This window comes from Lontra canadensis, unplaced genomic scaffold (genome assembly GCF_010015895.1).
Source record: "Lontra canadensis isolate GAN:19392208 unplaced genomic scaffold, GSC_riverotter_1.0 scaffold14, whole genome shotgun sequence".
NCBI classification, from domain to species: domain Eukaryota; kingdom Metazoa; phylum Chordata; class Mammalia; order Carnivora; family Mustelidae; genus Lontra; species Lontra canadensis.
In genome coordinates, this window is record NW_022631008.1 from 26,786,143 (window position 1) to 26,809,113 (window position 22,971).

General features: G+C 38.0%; 1 protein-coding gene across 4 annotated transcripts in view; it reads right to left on the minus strand.

The window, feature by feature from the left end:
- The window catches only part of CDK19 (cyclin dependent kinase 19), a 163,878-nt gene that overhangs the window by 92,469 nt on the left and 48,438 nt on the right, over positions 1 to 22,971 (minus strand). For all 4 annotated transcript variants that reach the window (XM_032858319.1, XM_032858318.1, XM_032858317.1 and 1 more), the window contains exon 2: positions 8,070 to 8,145. In XM_032858319.1, coding sequence (XP_032714210.1) covers positions 8,070 to 8,145 — 76 coding nt within the window. The remainder of the gene's footprint in view (positions 1 to 8,069; positions 8,146 to 22,971) is intronic.

The following is a 22,971-nucleotide window of genomic DNA, read 5'->3' on the forward strand; positions in this document are numbered from 1 at the left end:
ATATTTTTAGAATTGAAATAACTAATTTATTTGATTTATTTAGTAGGGAGGATACTGATACAGCAAAAAGCCAACTCTTCCAATTACACACCCACTCTTCACAGACAGAAAGGAACTACAGAAACCACAGGCCCCTAAAGGCGCTGCTTCCAACCAACTAGTCTATTCTCCTAAACAAGAAGACTGAAAAGTGGGTGAGTTTTCAGTTACATATATGACCCATGTTACCATACCAATCCATCTTCCCTCACCATAACACACACACACACACACACAAACATACACATAAAAAAGTGGTGAGGAAAACCAATTTTATCTTTTCCAAAACTGTTCCTTCTCACCTTAGTTACCTTTATTAAAAAAAAAACTCAGAAACCTACATGACCCGCCTCTTTTCTAGCACTGGAAACAATAGGTATTTATTAATTAATTATTTTTTTTAAAAGATTTTATTTATTTATTTGACAGAGAGAGCAAGACAGCACAAGCAGGGCAAGCAGCAGAGGGAAAGGGGGAAACAGGCTCCCCGCTGAGCAGGGAACCCAATGTGGGACTTGATCCCAGGACCCGGGGATCGTGACCTGAGCCAAAGGCAGACGCTCAACTATCTGAGCCACCCAGAAGCCCCAACAATAGGTATTTAAGTCAGCTTCTGAGAATACAAAGATTTACTGCTAGTCTTCTCAGAAAAAACAAAGTGGATTGAAATAGAAGCACACACACACAGATACACACACACAATGATAAATTATAAGAGACTCGTGACCTAACATATATAGTAAGGCAGACAGATCCACAAGACTGAGGAATCTGCTTGTCACTCCTCTTACCTCTCCCTTCTACCTTCTCAGCTCTTGAAAGGAAATGAAAAGTGCAATACATGGTTCCTCCCTATCAACTGACACTATATCCATTTCCCAGATTCATCCTAAAATAATCCCAAACCCTATCCCCAACTCATACAAGATCCTATTTTTCATTGTAAGAATCACCAAGAATATATTTATTTTGCCAAGAAAGCTAAATATATTATACATACATATGAGAAAAGTAGTAAATATCACTATTCAATCATTGCAAGAAAAAAACACATTTTAAAAAGGAAAAAAAAAAATCTATGCTGAGTCTTCAGTCCCAAAAGTAAACTTTTGTTTGTTTCTAAGGAGAACACAAGGACCACACCAAAGAACAGATTTTGCTCAAAGGCAATTTCATACATAATTTATTTAGTTCTAGTATCCTAAAATCATGCCAAACTTTTTATATAGTTATTATATAAAAATAATTATTAAATAATCATGTTAAAAGTCTACTGGGAAAAAAAACTTTTCTACTTTTAGTGGTTTTCACAAAAACTTAGTATTATAGTTTGATTTTGTCTCCTTCATAGAAAGGGTAAAATACCTGAATTACACATCTATTTCCACAAATCTATACCTCTATAAAGCTGGACACATATATAAGGAAAAATTTGTATTCCATGCAACATAAAAGCAATTGAGAGGATATAATTAATCTTGATGAGAATAAGCAGGTATTTCTCAACCTTCAATATAAGAAACTTTAACAAAAAAGTTTTAAGGTTGATAAAAAGAAATATATTAGTAAGAACTGGAACCTTCCTCATAGACATTTTAAAGTTCTTCTCAAGGAATCCACAGCAAATGTACATTTTATCAATTGCATTTCACACATTTAAAAAAGCAAAAGCTTATTCTTTGATGACAGGGGTAAGTTTCAGGCATTCCACTGAAGTTTACATAGTGGCCTGTTACACCCCCATAGTGGCAAGAGAGGTGAAGAAATGGTGGCAAGTCTGTTAACTGCCATTCCGCCCTGTCCACTCTGTGCTATGCAGAAAAACTGCAAGGGACAGTACCTTACAGCTGATCCCATCTGTCACCTGTCACCATGGAATCATCGGTGCTGGGTGCTGGCAGTTAACACAGAGTCTGGACAAAACTGTGCAGAGGTGAATGAGGAAACGGCAAATGAAAACCAGCAGTCAAGAAGATAGCAAGAATGATAGGAAGTCAGGTTTTCTCTATTTCTCTTCCCTCCTCAGCCTATGCCTCTGCCCTGCTTCCCTGACTAATTTTCCTTTCCGTCTGTCTTCACTTTCTTTAGGAACAGCTCTATTTTTTGAAGAGTACTCAGGAGTTATATATATATTTACATTTATATATATTTTATATATATATGTATGTATATATATAAAGATTTTATTTTTAAGTAATCTCTACACCCAACATGGGGTTCGAACTCACAACCCTGAGATCAAGAGTCACAGACTCTGGGCACCTAAGTGGCTCAGTCGGTTAAGCAGCTCAGGTCATGATCCTGAGGTCCTGGGATGGAGACTCACATTGGGGGCAGGGGGGCGTGGTTTATGGAGTTGTCTACATTCCCCTGGATCTACAGTCCAGTCCCTCTTCACCCACCTTACACTCTCTGTCCTTCTACCATATCAAACAGAAAAATCCAAATCTGCCTTCTCACACAGGGTTGCTAATGAAGAGAACCATACAGTCATGCAGACTGGTCCCATGACTCATCCCCTCCTTTAGGTGGACTACAATGCTTCTATAATCTTATCTTTGATCAGCAAATTTTCACATATCCTTCATCAATTACCTCAAATGCTCATCACTTAACACCACACCCACAAAAAAGAGGCACACAAGAATGTAACTACCTCATCATCTCCCTAGCAAATTGACATATGTTGACATCAACATTTCTTCTCTCACTGCAGTTTCCGAGGATAAACTAAGTATTCCACTTCCTATTGATGGTCCATCCTTCCAGCTGGGCTATGATCCACTAATTTTTACAAATTCTTCATTTATAGACCCTTTATCCACTAATAAACCCATACAGCTTTACTGATTTTCCTCCAAATTTACTGAGATATAATTAATGTGCAATAACCTGCACAAATTTAAGGCATACCATTTATGAGTCTTGACATAGCTGCACACGCAGGAAACCACCATGACAATTAATATGAAGAAGACTTACATCGTCTCCAAAGATTCCTCATACTCCTTTGTAATATTTTCATTTCCATTTCATCCTCAAGCAATCACTGATCTACTATCTACCACCATAGATTAGTTTGCATTTTCCAGAATTTTCTATAAATGGAACCAGGTCAGAAAGAGTGCAACTAGAAAAAAAAAATACTGTAACTATGCCCATGTGCAAAACTGTGGGCATGTCCAGGAAACAGATAAAAAAGCCTCCAATTTCTTACCCATTAAGGCTATACAAGCAGGATATGAAAGCTAAAACAGAGTCCCAAATTAAACAGCAATAAGATACTTATTAGAACAGCTAATATCCAGAACACTGACAATAATAAATGCTAGAAACAAGAAATGTAGAGCAACAGGAACTTTCATTCATTGCTGGTGGGATTACAAAACCATACAGCCACTTTGGAAGATGGTTCGGTGGTTTCTTCCAAGTACACACACTTCTACCATACAATCCAACAATTGTACTCCTTGGTGTTTACCCAAAAGAGCTGAAAGTTATGTCCACAAAAACATGCATATGTCCATATATGCATGCACTGTTCATAGAAGCTTTATTCATAATTGCCAAAACTTGGGAGCAACCAAGATGTACTTCAGTAGATGAATAGACAAATGCACTACGGTACACCCAGACAATGGAATACTATTTAGTGCTAAAAAGAAATGAGCTGTCAAGTCATAAAAGACATGAAGGAATCTGAAATGTCCATTACTAAGTAAAAGAAGCCAATCTGAAAAGGACACATACTGTATGATTCCAACTATAGGACATTCTGGAAAAGATAAAACTATGGAAACAGTAAAAGGATCAATGGTTGTCAGGGGCCAAGCAAGGTGGGAAGGCAGATAAGATAAATATGCAGAGCATAAGGGATTTTTAAGGCAGGGGAAATATTCTGCATGATACAATAATGACAGATACCTGTCATTAAATATTGTCCAAACCCACAGAATATACAATACCAACAGTGAAACCTAATGTAAACTATGGATTCTGGGTATCAACATAGGTTCATCATTTATAACAACTGTACCACTCTGGTGGGGGATGTTGATAATGAGGTAGGCTATGATAGGTGGAGGAGGGAATATATGAGAAATCTCTATAGACTTTCTACTCAATTTTGCTATAATCTTAAAACTGCTCTAAAAAATAAAGTCTATTAAAAGAGACACAAAGTAATCTTGGAGTTGAAAAGTACAACAACTAAAACGAAAATTTCAGCAGCATATCAGAGTTGGCAGAACAAAAAAATCAGCAAACTTGAAGGTAGGGAATTGAAAGTATCCTGTCTACAACAAATAGAAAAAAATAATAATAATTAGGAAAAATAAGCAGAATCTCTGAGACCTGTGGGACACCAACAAGCCTATAAACATGTGCATGTTGGGGTCTCAGGAGAAAACAAGAGAAAGGGGCAGAAACAGTATCTGAAGAAATGATGGCTAAACATTTTCTAAATTTTATTGAAAAATATTAACCTATACATCCAAGAACACAACAAATTCCAAAGAGGATCCACACTTAAACACATATAGTCAAATTGTCAAAGGAGAAAAAAAAGGAATCTTGAAAGTAGCAGGAAAAAAACTCCTTGTGTACAAGAGAGTCTCATAAATTTATCAACTGACTTCCCATCAGAAACCAGGGAGGCCAGAAAGCAGTGGATTAATATAGTCAAAGTGATAAAAGAAAAACACTGTCAAATAATTCTATATCCAGCAAAACTATCCTGCAAAATCAAAGGAGAACCGGTGAGGAAAGAAAAAAGAAGCAGCAAGTAAGACATTCCCTAATACAAAAGCTGAGACAATTCATCACTAGCAGATCTGTTTTATAAAAATATACTAACTGGAGACCTTCAGGTAAAATGAAAGGACTACAGACAGTAATTTATCTACACAAAAAGTAAAGGGCACTGGTAAAGGTAAAAACATGGGTTTAAAAAAAAGAGCATAAATGTATTTTTGTTTGTAAATTTTTTCTTGTATATGATCTAAAAAACAACTAAATAAAGCAATAATTACAAAACTGTGTTAGCAGGCTTGTAAGGTACAAAGAAGTATGTATTCACTTAGCCATTACATAAGAACATCCATGCTCAACTTACATCAAAATCACTATCACACTGGGGCTAGGTCATTCAGGTAGTGATAAAATACTACTCAATCTAGAAACTGCGTACTTTCTAAAGATCTATTAAGTAAATTCTCAATAAAACTATGAAGACTGTGAATGGGTCATGCTTTTCCAGCTTCTGCACAACAAAATAAACAAAATGAAAAGGCAACTTACAGAATGGGAGAAAATATTTGCAAACCATATATCTGATAAAAGGTTAATATCCAAAATAAAGGGGAGCCTGCATGGCTCAGTCACTTAAGCACCTATTCTTGGCTCAGGTCATGATCCCATAATCCTGGGATCAAGCCCTGCATCCGGCTTTCTGCTCAGCAAGGAGTCTGCTTCTCCCTCTGCCCTACCCACTCCCCCCACCCATGCTTGCTCACTCTCTCAAATAAATAAATAAAACATTTTAAAAGAAAAAAAAAGAATATCCAAAATGTATCAGAAACTCCTACAACTCAATAGTTTAAAAAGAAAATCCAATTTTAAAAAATAGGCAGAGGAACTGAATAGACATTTTTCCAAAGACAACAAACAAATGGTCAACAGGTACATAAAAGGAGCTCAACGTTACTAATCATCAAAGAAATGCAAATCAAAACCACAATGAGGTATTACTTCACACCTATATAATGACTATCATCAAAAGACAAGAGATAACAAATGCTAGTGAGGATGTAGAGAAAAGGGAACCCATGGATTCCTCATCATAGAGAAGTCTCTGTTTCAAAAACAACATCTATAACTAGGCTTTCATTTACTAATAACTAATACCTTAAATATCAGCTTTTTTTTTTCCTGGGTGCCTTGGTGGCTTAGTTGGTTAAGCAACTGCCTTTGGCTCAGGTCATGATCCTGGAGTCCTAGGATAGAGTCCCACATCAGGCTCCCTGCTCAGCAAGAAATCTGCTTCTCCCTCTGACCCTCCACTTTTCGTGCTTTCTCTCTCTCATTCTCTCTCTCAAATAAATAGAATCTTTTAAAAAAAAAAAAAAAAAAACTCTTAAAAAAAATCCTCTTTTCTCCTAATTAACTCATAGAAAGTGAATTAATACTACTAAATGATGGTACTCTAAAAGAGCAAAATTGCACAATATATTCATATTGGTTGAGATAATATGTTTAAGAATTTTAGGGAACTAAAAATCACTTACCAAATGCTTCATAGAAAGCTGCCAAGCTAAAGTTTTTTAAACAATATATTTATATTCTAAAGCAAACTTAGGATCATGGACTGCTAGTAGAAAATTTTTTTGTCCTGTTTATTCACTTATTAATTCAACAAACATTTATGGATCACCAGCTATGTGCCAGGCACATAGGAACTGGAGATAAAAAGACAAAGTCTCTACCCCTTAAAGTGTGCACAATCTACGAGGACCTCCCATTCTGAAAGCAAAGAATTTATGACTAGAAGAGACTTTATAGTTCCCTTATTTCACAAATAAAGAAACCAGCATTCGCGGCTAATAAGCCACTCAGGCCAACAGACACTCAGGACTACAGATTTCCTGCTCCTGTGCTCTTTGCACAACACATTTTCTCTGACTGAGTGGTGATGGAGTCCTTCCATGTGGGTGAGGCAGAAACATGGAACTGGGAACAATATGTGGAGAGTTACCAAATTAGAAACTGAAACACCTAATGGACACAGATAATATAAATATTTAACAATTTAGAGACAGAAATCCCTAATAGATCTGATATCATGATCAGGAGAAAGAAACTAAAAGAACTAAAGAACTAAAATAAGAAACTGAACTAAAATGAGGTAATATAATGAATGGTAAGCCTTCAAAGCCATAATTATGGCTTTGCCTTTGTTTACTGATAATGTTAAAAGGGGATATTAAAAGTACTTATTTCCTATGACTGTTGTGAAAAGTAAATTAATTAAGTCTTGAAAGCACTTAGTAAACCTAATAAATACTCAGTAAACGTCAGCTACTGTTATAGACAATCATTTTTTTTTAAGATTTTATTTATTTATTTGACAGACAGAGATCACAAGTAGGCAGGCGGGGGGGGGGGGGAGGAAGCAGGCTCCCTGCTGAGCAGAGAGCCTGATGTGGGGCTCGATCCCAGGACCCTGGGATCATGATCTGAGCCAAAGGCAGAGGCTTTAACCCACTGAGCCACCCAGGTGCCCCTAGACAATCATTTCTTAAATGTACAAGCATGTCATATAAAGACAAAAAAATGATCTTTCTTTAAGGATTTATCTTATTATTATAATGATAGCCCTATTTTTCTAGCACTCAGTAAAATCTAGTATTAAAACATGTATTTCAAAAAAATATATTTAATATGCATAATATCTAATATCACCCTTTCTCTGTAGGCATATATCAGTCCTAAAATTACAAGAATAAAATTATTTTATTAACAATGAACTGTATTAATTAAAAGTTCTATTGATTAATTATATTATTAATTATATTAATTCATAATTTAAATTAATTAAATCATCTTGTAGTTCAGTATTCCTAAGATTATAAATCCTAAATATCATTTAAAGAATGTTGAGGGGCCCCTGGGTGGCTCAGTGGGTTAAAGCCTCTGCTTTCGGCTCAGGTCATGATCCCAGGGTCCTGGGATCGAGCCCCTCATCAGGCTCTCTGCTCAGCAAGGAGCCTGCTTTCCTTCCTCTCTCTCTGCCTGCCTCTCTGCCTACCTGTGATCTCTGTCAAATAAATTAAAAAAAAAAAGAAAAGAATGTTGAAAGGTGACTTTCAAGTAATTAAAAAATTTATGCAGCTTTTCTCATCTTATATAAAATATTATTGAACTAATCGACATCTTTGAAATAGATGGAATACATCAATGAAACTATTTCATATTAATACCATTCATCATCCAATATCAATAACAAAATAAGTAACATATTGATATCCACTTACTGCAATCTCTCTGCAAGCCGACATGGATATTCCTGTGCCTTCAATTTGCTTCAGTGCATATTCCTTTTCATCTTTTCTGCATATAAACAAAAAAATTTATTTTTTCTAAACATTATTTTCAAATTCAAAATCATAACTACAAAAACAATAAGTATACACTACCTTCTCAGTGATATATTAACACTCTAACTAGGCATGCATTGCTTACTGCTTCTGATAATATTACAACTATAGAAATATGAAATACCAAAAAAATTCATGTTACGATGTAAACAGTAGACAGAGCCAAATCACAAAATTCAAAATTGAAACAGGATACTAAACACAGCACTACTTTCAAACAGTAAACAAGCATAAATATGAGCATATTGCAAGATAATTCTACTCCTATCTTAATTATCTGTAATCTATGAAAGCATTCTGTTCTAAACATTAACTACAAAAATAAATGACAGATGTAAACTTCTATATTTGTTTAAAGTAATTTCAGAGATAAGAACCACTTAATAGGAGGGATGGGCTATAGAAGAATATCGACCCACCCTAAGGTCACCCTACTTCTGATCTAGAATAGTGAACATTCAAAAGCCTCAAAACCTCAACCAAAAACCTTGGAAAGTCTTTAAAACTCTAGCCACCAATATCTCATTCTCAATAACTCTAGGAAAAACCTAGTGTTACAGTGAATTTTCCAAATAACGTAGACAGGGTTAGGGATTCTGCGAAATCCCAGTAGTTACCAGGGTGCTCAATCAAGGGAAAACATCAGTTCAATAACGGTGATATAGTCCATAAAAATATAGTATCGCATGAGGGGCGCCTGGGTGGCTCAGTCAGTTAAGCATCTGCCTTTGGCTCAGGTCATGATCCCAAGACTCTGGGACTGGGCCCGGCCTCGGGCTCCCCGCCTCAGGCTCCCTGCTCTGCAGGGAGTCTGCTTCTCCCTCTCTCTCTGCCTCTGCCTCTCTCCCTGGCTTGTGCTCTCTCTCTCTCTCAAGTAAATACATAAAATCTTTAAAGAAAAAAAAAAAGTATCTTTAAAAAAAAAAAAAAATAGTAACCCACTGGGTGGCTCAGTGGGTTAAGCCTCTGCCTTCAGCTCGGGTCATGGTCTCAGGGTCCTGGAATCGAGCCCCACATCAGGCTCTCTGCTCAGTGGGGAGCCTGCTTCCTCCTCTCTCTCTGCCTGCCTCTGTCCCAACTTGTGATCTCTCTCTCTGTCAAATGAATAAATAAAATCTTAAAAAAAAAAAAAAAAAAGGTATCACATGAGTACAGCAACCCAGAATCCTCAGGATATTGACACCAGCACCAGACACAGCAAAATGTCAGAAATGTGGTTCATGTTGTGGGTTGTTCTGAGAAGAGGAATATAATCCAAGCCTCTGAGTTTTATCCTTTGATTATATTGGAGTCTCAGCAAATTTTCAACACACCATGACGATTTTCTCAAATGATAGCACCTAAATGGTGCCACATCTGTCCTACTTACCTATTCCTTATCTTCCCCATGTGCATTTACTAGCAGATAAAGCAGTCTTTTAAGTAGGCTCCACACCTAGCACGGAGCCCAACATGGGGCTTGAACTCACGACCCTGAGATCCTGACATCGAGACCCGAGCTGAAATCAAGAGCCACACACCTAACTAAATGAGCCACCCAGGTGCCCCACAGAAAAAGCAGTTTAAGAGCTTTATTTGTTATATGCTTTTTAAAACATTTTACGTGCCTTTTGAAGATTTTCACAATCATCTATATGGTTTGAGCAAGTAAGTGAATTATAGTTACTTTCTCTCACCATCAGTTTGACAATTATATCCGTTAAGGAGCATTTTGACAAACAGAAAACACACCAGATATATCAACAGGATATAGACTGTTCTGCAATTATTAAAATGATAATCATGACCATCATCATGGATGGAAAATGGAAAATGTTTACTATGTATTAGTGAGAAAACACACACATTATACCAGATAAAAATATACATACATCTAGACATATGCTCAAGATGACTTAAAAAATGAAAATCAGTTGTATTAAGATGTAGGAACATATGTTAATTAACTTCAGTGCTAATATTATATTGTCTTTTAAATTAGAATTAGAGGGGAAAAGAGAAAAGCCAAAATAATTTGACACCCTGAAAATAGTCACCTACTAAAATAATCCTTAGTATCTTCAAAGTATTATCTTAGACATGTTTTAAAAAGTGAAGTCAAAACTAGGGAAAGTTTAAGTGATCACTTTTTCCTTTTTCTCTATACTGTTTCCTCCAAGTATAAAACTAGACTTTTTCCAGCCTACCCAGAAGCCACTAAGAAGTACAAACAGCAGGTAACTGAATGTAATTAAAGCCAAATGTTCCCCACCCCCAACCTTAAATGTACATGTGAACATATGTGCGAGAGCACTTACGCCTGAGATGTTTAACACAATGCTCACAATGCAAATTTCACACTTAATAATTAATTTAACTGCCAAGTACTATTGCTAAATATTTAAGAAATTTGTTAAATTCTTAAAATGAAATTACATAAGCTCTCTGGCAAAATCTTCAATGAAATCGTAATCTTTTAAAACACAAATATTTCAATCCCCAGTTCCCCTAAATGAAGTGCTCCAGAAGCTCATGTAATTGCATGGTTTTATTTTTAATACTGTAAAGAATATTACACAATCTGGATAGGTTATTGTTGCTATGGAAACCATAAGTTGTTGGGTTTGGGTTTTTTTTGCAGTAAGTCAAAAAGTGTAAAATTAACACATCACATTAATGACTTTTGAATTTCACATCCAGGCTGTCAAAGGAATTTGAAAGCTTGAGCAGAATAAACTGAAGCATAGGCCTTTACTCTGAATTACAGGATGGGATCTAGGAACAAACCCAGTAATTATTTCACTTAATAAGTTTAAATATAACTTCCATCTGCTAAATTAGCAAAATACTCGAAGATCTGCAAACTTAAGGTTTATCTGCAGCTTTGACATTGAGAGTGAAAGAAAGTGGATTATCTCATGGCGATTTCTGTTGTATATTAAGTCAGACGATGAGTGATAGATAAGGTGGCACCCTGGAGGTTTCCCATATGAAGAAGCGGTAGATCCCAGAGGGCACGCAGGACTCCCTTTCACCACGGTACTATGTCAGTGCCATCTTTGGTCAGATGCTGACACCTTAGTTATGGAACTGCAGATGCGTCCTTTCCCACAATGCCCACAACTACTTCAAAGATTAGCACGTGGGGCATGGAGGCTTTGTCGCTCTCAACCTATGGGAGTGCTGCCCCTCTTGGAAGCTTTCTCCAAGTGGTAGTGACGATTCATATCCCACAGCTTGTGTGTCTCGGGCACACATAATATTAAGTATCACGAAGGAACAATTTGTTCTTTTACGTGACAAGGCTGAAAAGCAGGTACACTTGCCCTTCCTACATTGCTAGGATAACCTGGCTTTTGAGGCCGCTTGTTCTTTCTTTTTTTTAAAGATTTTTTTTTTAAGATTTTATTTATTTATTTGACAGAGAGAGATCACAAGTAGGTAGAGAGGCAGGCAGAGAGAGAGGAAGGGAAGCAGGCTCCCTGCTGAGCAGAGAGCCCGACGCGGGGCTCGATCTCAGGACCCCGGGATCATGACCCGAGCCAAAGGCAGAGGCTTCAACCACTGAGCCACCCAGGCGCCCCTGCTTGTTCTTTCTTAAAACGATCTTATTTCTAAATTACTTTAACTTCTAAATAAAAACCTGTACCCCTGAGACAAATAATATATGTTAATTTTAAAATAATAAATAATAAAATAAAATAAAAAATAAATAAAAATATTTTATTATTTACTGCAATAAAAACAGACAAAGCAATTCCAAGGCCTTCAGAGAAACTACTTTCTAAATTTTAGTGCATATTAGACACCATGGTTAGAGTAACTGCATATTCATAATAATCAAAGGTTACTAAATAAATCCAGGAGAATCAAAAACATGTAACTTTGCAGAATAAGCATAGGTATATTTAATATGCACTTAAAAAAAAAGACATTTCTTCTATATGGCTGTAATGTATATCAAAACCATGTGGGCTTCCCTCTCAGCAGTGACAAAGAAAAACAATTATTCAACAAGAACATTATGTAATAACAAAATAGAAAAATAAATTTGGAAGACACTGCAATTCTATTAAACTTTCCATCTGAGACACTATGTTCTAGAAAACTCATGATGCAAGCAATTCTATGCATAGTAGAAAATATAAGCAGCACATATTTGTACAAGTTGTAGAAAATGCTGCCTTAAAATGAAAGCTTTATCCCAGGCAGAAAACCAGGCTCAGTGGTAGAATTTAAATGTAATTCAGGAAAGAATTTCTCAAGTTTAAAGAAGCACGTTCAGGATTTCTTGAATGAAATATTAGGAACCGGTTTAATGGAAATGGTAGTCTCATGCCTTTCACTAATGTCCGAACTTGGTGACCAGCCTCCAGTCACTTTTAGGATGGTAAAGTACCATTTGGCAGCCTGTATGTACAAGTGTAGGCCAAAACCCCATCTGTTATCATCATCATTAGGCCTAAGGCTTTTTTGACTCCCATCAATTCTACTACCAAGTATCCAGATCAGCCCTGGGCCATCTTTGGTCTTAAGGATCTACGACAGACAAAAAAAAAAAAAAAAAAATTAGAAGCATCTTTCAAGATAAGATGAGGAAATTCAAGCTCAAGCAAGGCTGAGATAAAAATTGTAATCTTCATGGGGTGCCTGGGTGGCTCAGTCCAATGAGTGTTTGACTCTTGATCTCGACTCAGGTTATTATCTGAGGGTCCTAGGATCAAGCCCTGTGTGGGGCTGGCTCTCTGCACTGGGGAATCTGCTTGAATATTCTTTCTCTCTCCCTCTCCCTCAGCCCCTTCCTCTGCTCGTTCTCTCTCTCTCTCCCAAATCAATCCTAAAAAAAATTTTTAGTCTTCAAACTAATAGGGTTAAAATGCTTTTCTTACTATTTATATGGAAAACAGAGGAGATTTATTACTTTATTTTACATCAACCAACAAAAAACTACTGAGTAAATATTGTATGTCCAAACTCCGAGGATGAACAAAATTAGAGACTGACAACCCTAGATATCCTGAAGTTCACAATCCACCTGGAAAGAGATTCTGGGTGAGTAGGAAACATTAGCAAATAACTCTGATACGACATCCCCACACCCAGGATGTATGCATACCAGACGCAGAGAGGATGAGACTAATGTTTCTCTCTCAGCTTCAGGGAAGGTAAACTCCATGAGTGATGCCTTTAAGGGAGGAGCTCCTCAAGCAGAGAAGGGAAGAAGGGGTCAGAGAATTGCAGACAGAAGTACAGCATGAGAAAAATAACAGAGGCACATTCCAGAAACTGCTACTGTTCGTAGGGCTGCAAGGTGGGGCATGATATAAGGAGCAAGAGACAAGGTTAGAAAAGTAAGGGGAAGGGACTTTGTGAGTCCTGCGAAAAAGTTTGTGTTTCGTATGTCAACAGTGAGGAACAAAAAGTTTTTAGAACAGAAAAGGCAGTTAACTGATCTTTGCTCAGAAAGATAACTCTGGTAACTAGAAAGGTGGCAGACCAAACATCTGGTAGTTTGCGTCAAATGTCCAGATAAGAGAAGATGAAGAGCTAGATTAGAACAGTGGCAGCAGGGGCGCCTGGGTGGCTCAGTGGGTTAATCCTCTGCCTTCGGCTCGGGTCATGATCCCAGAGTCCTGGGATCGAGCCCCGCATCGGGATCTCCGCTCGGCGGGAAGCCTGCTTCCTCCTCTCTCTCTGCCTGCCTCTCTGCCTACTTGTGATCTCTCTGTCAAATAAATAAATAAAATCTTTAAAAAAAAAAAAAGAACAGTGGCAGCAGAGAACAAATACAGATTCAAAAGACATTTCTGAGGCAGGACTGACAGAATTTAGTAACCAATTTGATTCTGAAGGTGAAAAAAAGGAAGACTCTGAAGACGGAAGGAGAGAACACCACTAACCAGAGAGATGATGGTATGAATAAATGGAGACCAGGAAATATAAGATTTTACTCCACAGGCAATGAAAGTTACATATGAAGATTAATCTCATTAGGAAGAACTGAGATTAGAGGTGTGAAAAACAATGAGGAAGTGACAGCAATGTGAGTGTGAGCAAGTAGGGACCCGGATTTATATAATAGAATGTTAGTTCCAAAACGGGTGTAAAATGACCCTGTTAAGCCCTCCTCATTTTAAAGATGAAGAAGCTAGGCAAGCAGCTGGCAGTAGAGCTGAGACGAAATCTTCCAGTTCCAAGTCCAACATTCTCCGTAACAGAGTGGTAACAGTAAGACTGGAGAAAAGAAGGAACCTTTGTGACAGTCATTCTATAGAAGGAGTTGGCAGGACCAAGTTAACAAATAATGAAGATCAAAGAGGCTGAATCAAGGAGAAGTCTTGAGGTTCTGAGCTTGCTGATGGGGAGGACCATACCACGACTTGGGCAGATCTCAGAAGGTCCTTCAGCTCACAAACGACTCTTTTTGACAGAAAGAAAAACTCCAACCAAAAATGAAAATATCTGAGAACTTCAAAAGGGAAATGCCCTAAAGGTGTTTACAGAAACTACTATAGTACTTTCAGACTGAAAAGACTTGAGCCTATATATATATGTTACCAAATTAAAGGAAGTAGCACCAAGATGACCTTATTGGTATCTAGAAAAAAAATCAAGGCAAGAAGGGGAAAAGGAAGAGAGACAGAGAAGGAAGAAAATACAAAAGGCAGAACAATCTCTGAACACTTTTTCTCTCACATCCCTTAAGAAGACAAACTATTCTATGAATTAGTCAAATTTCCTTTTCCAAATCTTAAGAATAGAACTCAAATAATGAAATCATCAGAGATATAGTATCCAAGATGGTACGATATTACCAGTTTTGGTTTTTTTTTTTTCAGCATAACAGTATTCCTTGTTTTTGCACCACACCCAGTGCTCCATGCAATCCGTGCCCTCTCTAGCACCTACCACCTGGTTCCCCCAACCTCCCACCCACCGCAACTTCAAACCCCTCAGATTGTAAAATAACATGGAGGACAAGGGGAGTTAGAGAGGAGAAGGGAGTTGGGGGAAATTGGAAGGGGAGGTGAACCATGAGAGACTATGGACTCTGAAAAATATTACCAGTTTTTATAGTTAGGTTTTATCAATAAGTTATCCTTCAAACAATACAACAACCCAAGTCTTACCAACAAATTTTTCTTCAACAATGTGGACATAAATCAATATCCTATCCCTTTCGTTTAATATGGGATGATTAGGCTTAACAGATTAAGAGGCTTCCGCATCCCACAGGGGAAAACATAACTATATGGAATTAAAAAAAAATGGAAAAACAAAAACCAAAAAAGATCACTCAGGTTTACATTGGTATCATTCTGAGTTATTCAATATTATGAACTCAGTATTCAGCCAGCCTAATGGTAATGATTCTTTACTGGGGAATTCTTTCCTTTGTTATAAAATACCATAATATTTTAAATTTTTTATCATGAAATTTTCTAAAACTGAACAAAAAAAAATAAATGACAGTGATATTCTATGTATCTGTCACATGGCTTCAACAATCATCAACATATGGCCAGTCTTATTTCCACTGCCTATCCTCCTCTTGATTATTTTGAAACAAAACCCAGATACCACACCATTTCACTCATTAACAGTTCAACCATAGTATCAATCACAGTATCTTTATATATCATTATTCAACCATAATATCTTTAATTATCAGGAATTTTTTTGTTTAAATGATAAAAGACATTTAAAATAATTCTGAAATATTAAAAACTATAACACAAGTTACTCTATTTGGTATTCCCCTTATTAATGAAAAATGTCAAACAGTACTAGCACCCTCTTAATGTCTTCATCTATCAAACGTTTCATCTACTCATTCTCTAAACATCACCAAAATACAATAATGGTCTCTTCATTGAAGTTCGGGATTCCCTTGCAACATGGAAATTTGACAAGTTTCTCTTTTTGCCTTCATTAGTTTGAAAAACTGCCTTTATTCGGGTTTTCTTAAAAACTGATCAATGTATCTCTTTCTCTAAAAATCAGTCTTTCATGTTATACTATGTCCATTCAGAATTCCAATTCCAGATAAACATTTACTAATTCAAAGGCTCTAAAATGATAAAATTTCCAAAACTCCTATTATGGCAAATTTGTATGGCTCAGAAGTTATTTCAATTAAAACAAATATATCTGCAAATATTACTTGCTGCAGTAATACTTTAAGACATAAGGCATCAGAGTGTTAAGTTTAAAACAATTCAGGATTGTATTACACAGAAAGCAATCATTAGCAAATATGTTGTATAAACCAAATTGTTAATATAAAATATCATCTTCCAGGTGCCTGGGTGGCTCAGTTGGTTAACTGGCTGACTTCAGCTCAAGTCATGATCCCAGGGTCCTGGGATCGAGCCCCCCATCAGGCTCCCTACTCTGTAAAGAGCCTGCTTCTCCCTCTCCTTCTGCCCCTCCCCCTACTTGGGCTCTCTGTGTCAAATAAAATCCTTAAAAAATTTTTAAAAATAAAATAAAATATTATCTTCCTAGGAGAATTCTTGAATCTCAAATCAAATTTACTTGCTACAGAAGATAATATAACAAGTAATGCCAGACTCTCCTTTGTGCATGTGCTGTGTGCCAGGCCTTGAGTTGGGCTCTAGGAACAATAGGAAGAGCAAGATGATCCTTTCCCTTGTGAACCTTTACACTGAGAGGCACACCAGCAAGGGACACAATCTGATAAGCAGTACCACAGATGTATATGCAAAGTACATCAGATAAAGAATGGAAAGGCTTTGGCTCTGATGGAGGGGATAGACAGAAAGCTATCAGGTATATAAGTTCAAAGGAATATCTGAGTGGTCCTCGAGAGGTGAGTAGGATTTCATTAAGCAAAAAAGAAGGCTCAGGGTCTTATGGACACCAGAAATATATGGACAAAGTTTGAAGATTAAAATCTATGCTATATTCAAGAAATGAGCAGAAGACTTACATAGCTGGAACACGAGACATGAAATAACACAAAAAGAGCAAAGTAGAATTAGCATAGTCTTATACGGACGGTATGCTAATAAGTTGGCATTTTCCTGTATAATGAATGGGAAACCATCAAAAGTTTTCAAGCAAGAGAAACATATGATTGAACAGGTACTCCCAACGAGCAGACAGTGTACAGGATGGATCAGAGGACTTAAAAGCAAAGGTTGAGCAAATAGTGTAAAAACTCTGGAAAAGGTTGATAAGGACCAAAATCTGGGTAAATATAGTTAAGAATGGGAAGAATGTATGTAAGACGCATTCCGGTGATAGACTCATCTACCGTAGCCAAATGGGCACACTGAAGGCATTAAAGAAATACTTGATGCGTAATGTGTACGCACATCTGCATATGTGTATGAGAGAGAGTTCAACAGCCAGAGAAGCAGCTTAAGACAACTGAGGTTTCTCGCGGAGTGTTGTCTCAGTGAAAGTAAGGCCATTTACACCATCCCTTCTACACTCCCCCCCTCCATAAAGAATGCTGACAACGAGTCAGTTCACAAGCAGAGAATCAATTCATTTTGGACCTGGTGGTTCTGAAGGGGCTACTAGATAGCCAGAAGAAGATGAACCAAAGGACATAAAACAAATGGAATTTGGAAAAGAAAACATCACTACACCAGCAACTGTTAAAACCATAGAAGTAAATGTGATCACAAGAGAAAGTGCTTAGAAGAAAAAAGGGCTGAAGATGGCAGTCATTGTTCTTCGTATCATGGTACCAACCTACCCGTGTAAACTAACTGTGCTCACAGCAGAGGTCAAGGGAGTCACAGGCTTCCAGGGCCCCAAAATCCACTGATGGCCAAAGAACTTAGAGATTAGGGGCACCTGCATGATCCAGTTAGTTAAGCATCCAACTCCTGGTTTCAGCTCAGGTCATGACCTCATGATCATTGATTGAGCTCCTCATGGGGCTCCGTGCTCAGAGCAGAGTCTACTAGAGATTCTCCCTCTACCCCTCCCACTCATGCTCTCTCTCTTCAAGAAATAAATCTTTTAAAAAAAAGAACTTAAAGGATTAAAAATAGAACCCATAACCTATTCACAGCACCCATGCCACTGGAGTTGGTAAGTCCTCCTATAATTAATGCTGCCCTCCAATAAGGTACAGGAAGAGAAACTTTCAAAAGACCTTGACAGGCAAATCTAGATGTTAGACACTCTATAAGAAAATTGGCCTGGCTCCTAAAAAGGAGGAAAAAAAAAAAAAGATTCATGAAAAAGGTAGATGGGGGTGGGGGTAGTCTATTCAAGACATGTAATAACCAATAATGTGCATGAAAATCTTGAGTAGACTGTAGTTCAAATAAAAACGACTAAAAAGTGGGGCCCTAGGTGGCTCTGTCAGTTAAGCACCTGACTCTTGATCTCAGCTCAGGTCTTGATCTTAGGGTTGTGAGTTCAAGCCCTGCACTGGGATCCATACTGGCCATGGAGCCTACTTTAAAAAAAAAATAAAATAAAAAAAGAGCTGAAAAGGTTTATTAGTGGGACACCAGTAAAAATTTAATTTATAGACTAGACAATTTTATTATTGTTAATTTAATCTTTTAATTGTTATTCTATTATTTTTCTCTTTTTTATTATTTTATTTATTTATTTGACAGAGAGACAGAGAAAGAGAGCACAAGTAGGGAGAGCAGCAGGGAGAGGGAGAAGCAGGCTCCCCGATGAGCTGGGAGCCCTATGCAGGGCTCGATCCCAGGACCCTGGGATCATAACCTGAGCCAAAGACAGTCACTTTAACTGACTGAGCCACCCAAGCGCCCCTATTTTATTAATTTTCCTAAGTAGAGGATAATCTATGGTGATTATGCAGAATATCTTCATTCTCAGGAGATACAGGTTCAAGTATTTTGGGGTCTCATGTCATGACACTTGCAATTTATTTAAAATGGTTCAACAGCAACAAAAGACACACACACGTATATATATACAGAGTGAGAGATAAAGAAATACAGAAAATTGGTAACAAAACTGAAATCTAGGTGGAGGGTATGTGGATATTCACTAGTCTACAATTTAAGGTTTTTGCTTTTTTTTTTGCCTTTTATTTTAAATATGTATTTATTTGTCAGAGGGAGAGAGTTAGGGAGCACAAGCAGGGGGAGCAGCAGGCAAAGGGAGAAGCAGGCTCCCCACTGAGCGAGAAGCCTGATGCAGAACTCCATCCCAAGATCCTGGGCTCATGACCGGAGCTGAAGACAGACGCTTAACCCAGGAGTCCCTCAACTTTTTTCCTTTTACAAAACTTTTCTCAATAAAACAAAACTGAGGAGGAAAATAACTAATAGGCAGCAATTAGAAAGTTAAAAGAAAAATAAGGAAGTTGTACACGGAAGCTAAAAGACAAGTATTAAAACATAGCTGGGCAACGGTGGCGAAATAAGAAAGGAAGGCCAAGAGCAAGAAGACTGTGGACTAGCCTCTCAAAGACCATCTCCAAAGGGCTGAAACTACTTGCAGGTTTATATAAAGAAAATATGGGGCAAAGGTGGGTGCGCACGTGCAGGCAGGCAGTGAAGGTCATACGGATCGCGGTCATGGGAGTCAATCACGAGGGGGGTCTTAGAAGCTCAGGGCAGTCCTTACTGGTTCAGGGGGTAGTTTCAGTTCCCATCAGGGGATGCTCTGCCCTCAAGGTCCAACGCCTGAGCCAATAGACAAATGGGAAAGAAAAACCCAACTAAAAAGTTTGAGTCAAAAGGGAGGCAGCTGAAGTCCTCTATCACAATTCAAAGCCAACACTTAAAATTTAAATATGTATCAGTTTTTCACCATACTACTTGAGTTTCTACTAAACCTAGACCACTCAGGAATATTCTTTTGATAAAATTTAGGTTTTGCACGTTTTCCTGGTTAACCTTAACTACTGTGATGATAGAAAATGTGATACTGTGATAGAATAAGAAATACGTATTTTGGTCTTCCTCCAGGGTTCCTGGTTCCCATCTCCTAAAACCCTTGTAATTTCTTAAGTGTTTAGAGCATAAAAGCATCTTTTATTATAATATCTGGTTTTTGTTCCCGGAATAGCTCCAGGAGGATAAAAGTAAAAGAAATTCTTTTGTTATTCATAACAAATCCCTTTCAACCAAACCTGAGTTTATATAATGAGGCAATGTTTAGAAAGTCTCTGGATAACAACTGGATGGCTGGTCGATACAGGGGAAAACTAGGTGATGAGAAATTTCACCCCACCCCTCAACCTCACCCATATCCCCAAGAAGGGGGCTAGAGGTTGAAAATCAATGGTCAACAATTTAATCAATCATGCCTACATAATGAAGCCTCAGCTCTGAAGTACAGAGTTCTAAGAGCTCTAGACAGGTGAACAAGAATACATATACTTGGGGCGCCTGGGTGGCTCAGTGGGTTAAACCTCTGCCTTCGGCTCAGGTCATGATCTCAGGGTCCTGGGATCGAGCCCTACATCGGGCTCTCTGCTCAGCGGGGAGCCTGCTTCACCCTCTCTCTCTTCCTGCCTCTCTGCCTACCTGTGATCTCTCTCCGTCAAATAAATTTTAAAAATCTTAAAAAAAAATTTAAAAGAATACATATACTTGCCAAGAGGCTGAGATACCCCAAAACTCCATGGGGACAGAAGCTTCGGTGCTTCAGACCTTCCAGACACAGACCAAGCCCCATTTGTTTTTCATCTGGCTGCTCATTTGTATTCTTTAATATATCCTTTGTAATAAACCAGTAATCTACTAATTAAACTTTTCCTGAGTTCTGTAAGCCATTCTAGCAAAAGACTGAACTTGGCGGAGGGTGTCACAGGAACATCGAATTTGTAGTTGAGCTGGACAGAAGTTGTGGGTGACTTGGGAACCTACCACTTTCTATGGGTCTGAAGCTGGGGGCAGTCTTGTGGGGCTGAGCCCTTAGTCTGTGGAGTCTGCACCAACTTCAAACAGTTAGTGTCAAAACGGAGTTAAATTGTAGACTATTCAGCGGGTGTTACAGAACTGGTCAGTATGAGAAATCAATCACACATCTGGTATCAGAAGTGTTCTGGGAAGTGTGGGTTTAAGTAAGTAGAACTGTGAATAGAAAAAAAAAAAAAAGATTTTCCTTTTGGAGAATCTATTTAATAATATAGTAAGTATACAGGGTGCCTGGGTGGCTCAGTTGGTTAAGTGACTGCCTTCAGCTCAGGTCATGGTCCCAGGTCCTGGGATTGAGCCCTGCATCAGGCTCCCTGCTCAGTGGGAAGCCTGCTTCTCCCTCTCCCACTCCCCTGTTTGTGTTCCCTCTCTCACTGTGTCTCTCTCTGTCAAATAAATAAATAAAATCTTAAAAAATAACAATAATAATAATAATATAGTAAGTATCCCTGCTAGATCCCAAGCAAGGATTATAATTTGAACCATTATAATCCACAATCTTTGAAATACACTTGAAAGAAAAAAGTGAAATCCTTTAAAGGACTTTACTCAAAACTTTAATCAGCTTGGCACATAAATCATAAAGTAAAAAGTCAGCTATTATTAGCTATTAAGAATTGATTTTCTTTTAAAAGTTGCCATGGAGGGGGTGCCGGGGTGGCTCAGTCGGCTTAGTGTCTGACTCTTGGTTTCAGCTCTCATGATCTCAGGGTCATGAGATTGAGCCCCGCATCAGGCTCTGCATTCAGTGGGGAGTCTGCTTGGGAATCTCTCTCTCCCTCTCCCTCTGCCCCTCCTCCCACTTATGTACTCTCTCTCTCTAGTAAAATAAATAAATAAAATCTTTTAAAAAACTAAAATAACATAAAAAAATAAAAGTTTCCATGGAGGTTTACCTGAATCAGTTTGTATAAAAATCCAGGTAAGCCTAATGTTGTCAAATGATCCACTTCATACGAATGTCAACCTAAGACCAAATTTTAGTCACTAAAAAGCTAAAAGACATGAAGTTAGGAATATAAAGCTGCTGCTCATCCAAGAAAAAAGATAAATAGCAATTGTAAGAACTAGCCCATCAACTCGTAATTTATGGGGAAACAACGTATTTTTTTTCTGTTATCATTAAATCATCCTAAAAACATAAAAGGTAATACCATCCAATAGCACAACACATTTATAGTAAGTGTTATAATAATGGCTATATTTATATGGTCCTCAGTATGAGGCAGGCACCGCTTGAAAAGCCTCACTCTACTAACTCTTTCAATCCTCACAATGTGCTGTGAAGCAGATACTATTGCCATTCAGTCATACAGATGAGGACACTGAAAGCAGAGAGGTTAAGTAACTCACTGTAGGTCACACAGCTAGGTAAGGGGCAGACCAGGATTCGCCTGAATCTAGGAAGTCTGTCTTCAGAGTCTGTACTTTTTTTTTTAAGATTTTAATTATTTATTTGACAGAGAGAGAGATCACAAGTAGGCAGAGCAACAGGCAGAGAGGGGGAAGCAGGCTCCCGGCCAAGCAGAAAGCCCAACGCGGGGCTTGATCCCAGGACCCCGGGATCATGACCCCAGCCAAAGGCAGAGGCTTTAACCCACCAAGCCACCTCAGTGCCCCCAGTGCCCCCAGAGTCTGTGCTTTTTAATCACAACAGCTTCATGTCTTCATATTCCCCTTCTGGAAAAAAGGAACAGCATGTACTGCAGGCAAAAGAGTACTACGCCCGTGACGTTCAGTAAGGCTGATGTAGAATAGGGGAAAGCAAGAAAAAGCTGAAGGAGGAGGCACGGCCAGATCAAGCAGAACAGGCAAGCCACATTAAAGTGACTGAACTTTTTTTTTAAGATTTATTTATTTGAGAGAGAGAGAGAGTCGGGGGGGTAGGAGGCTGGTAGGAGGAGAGG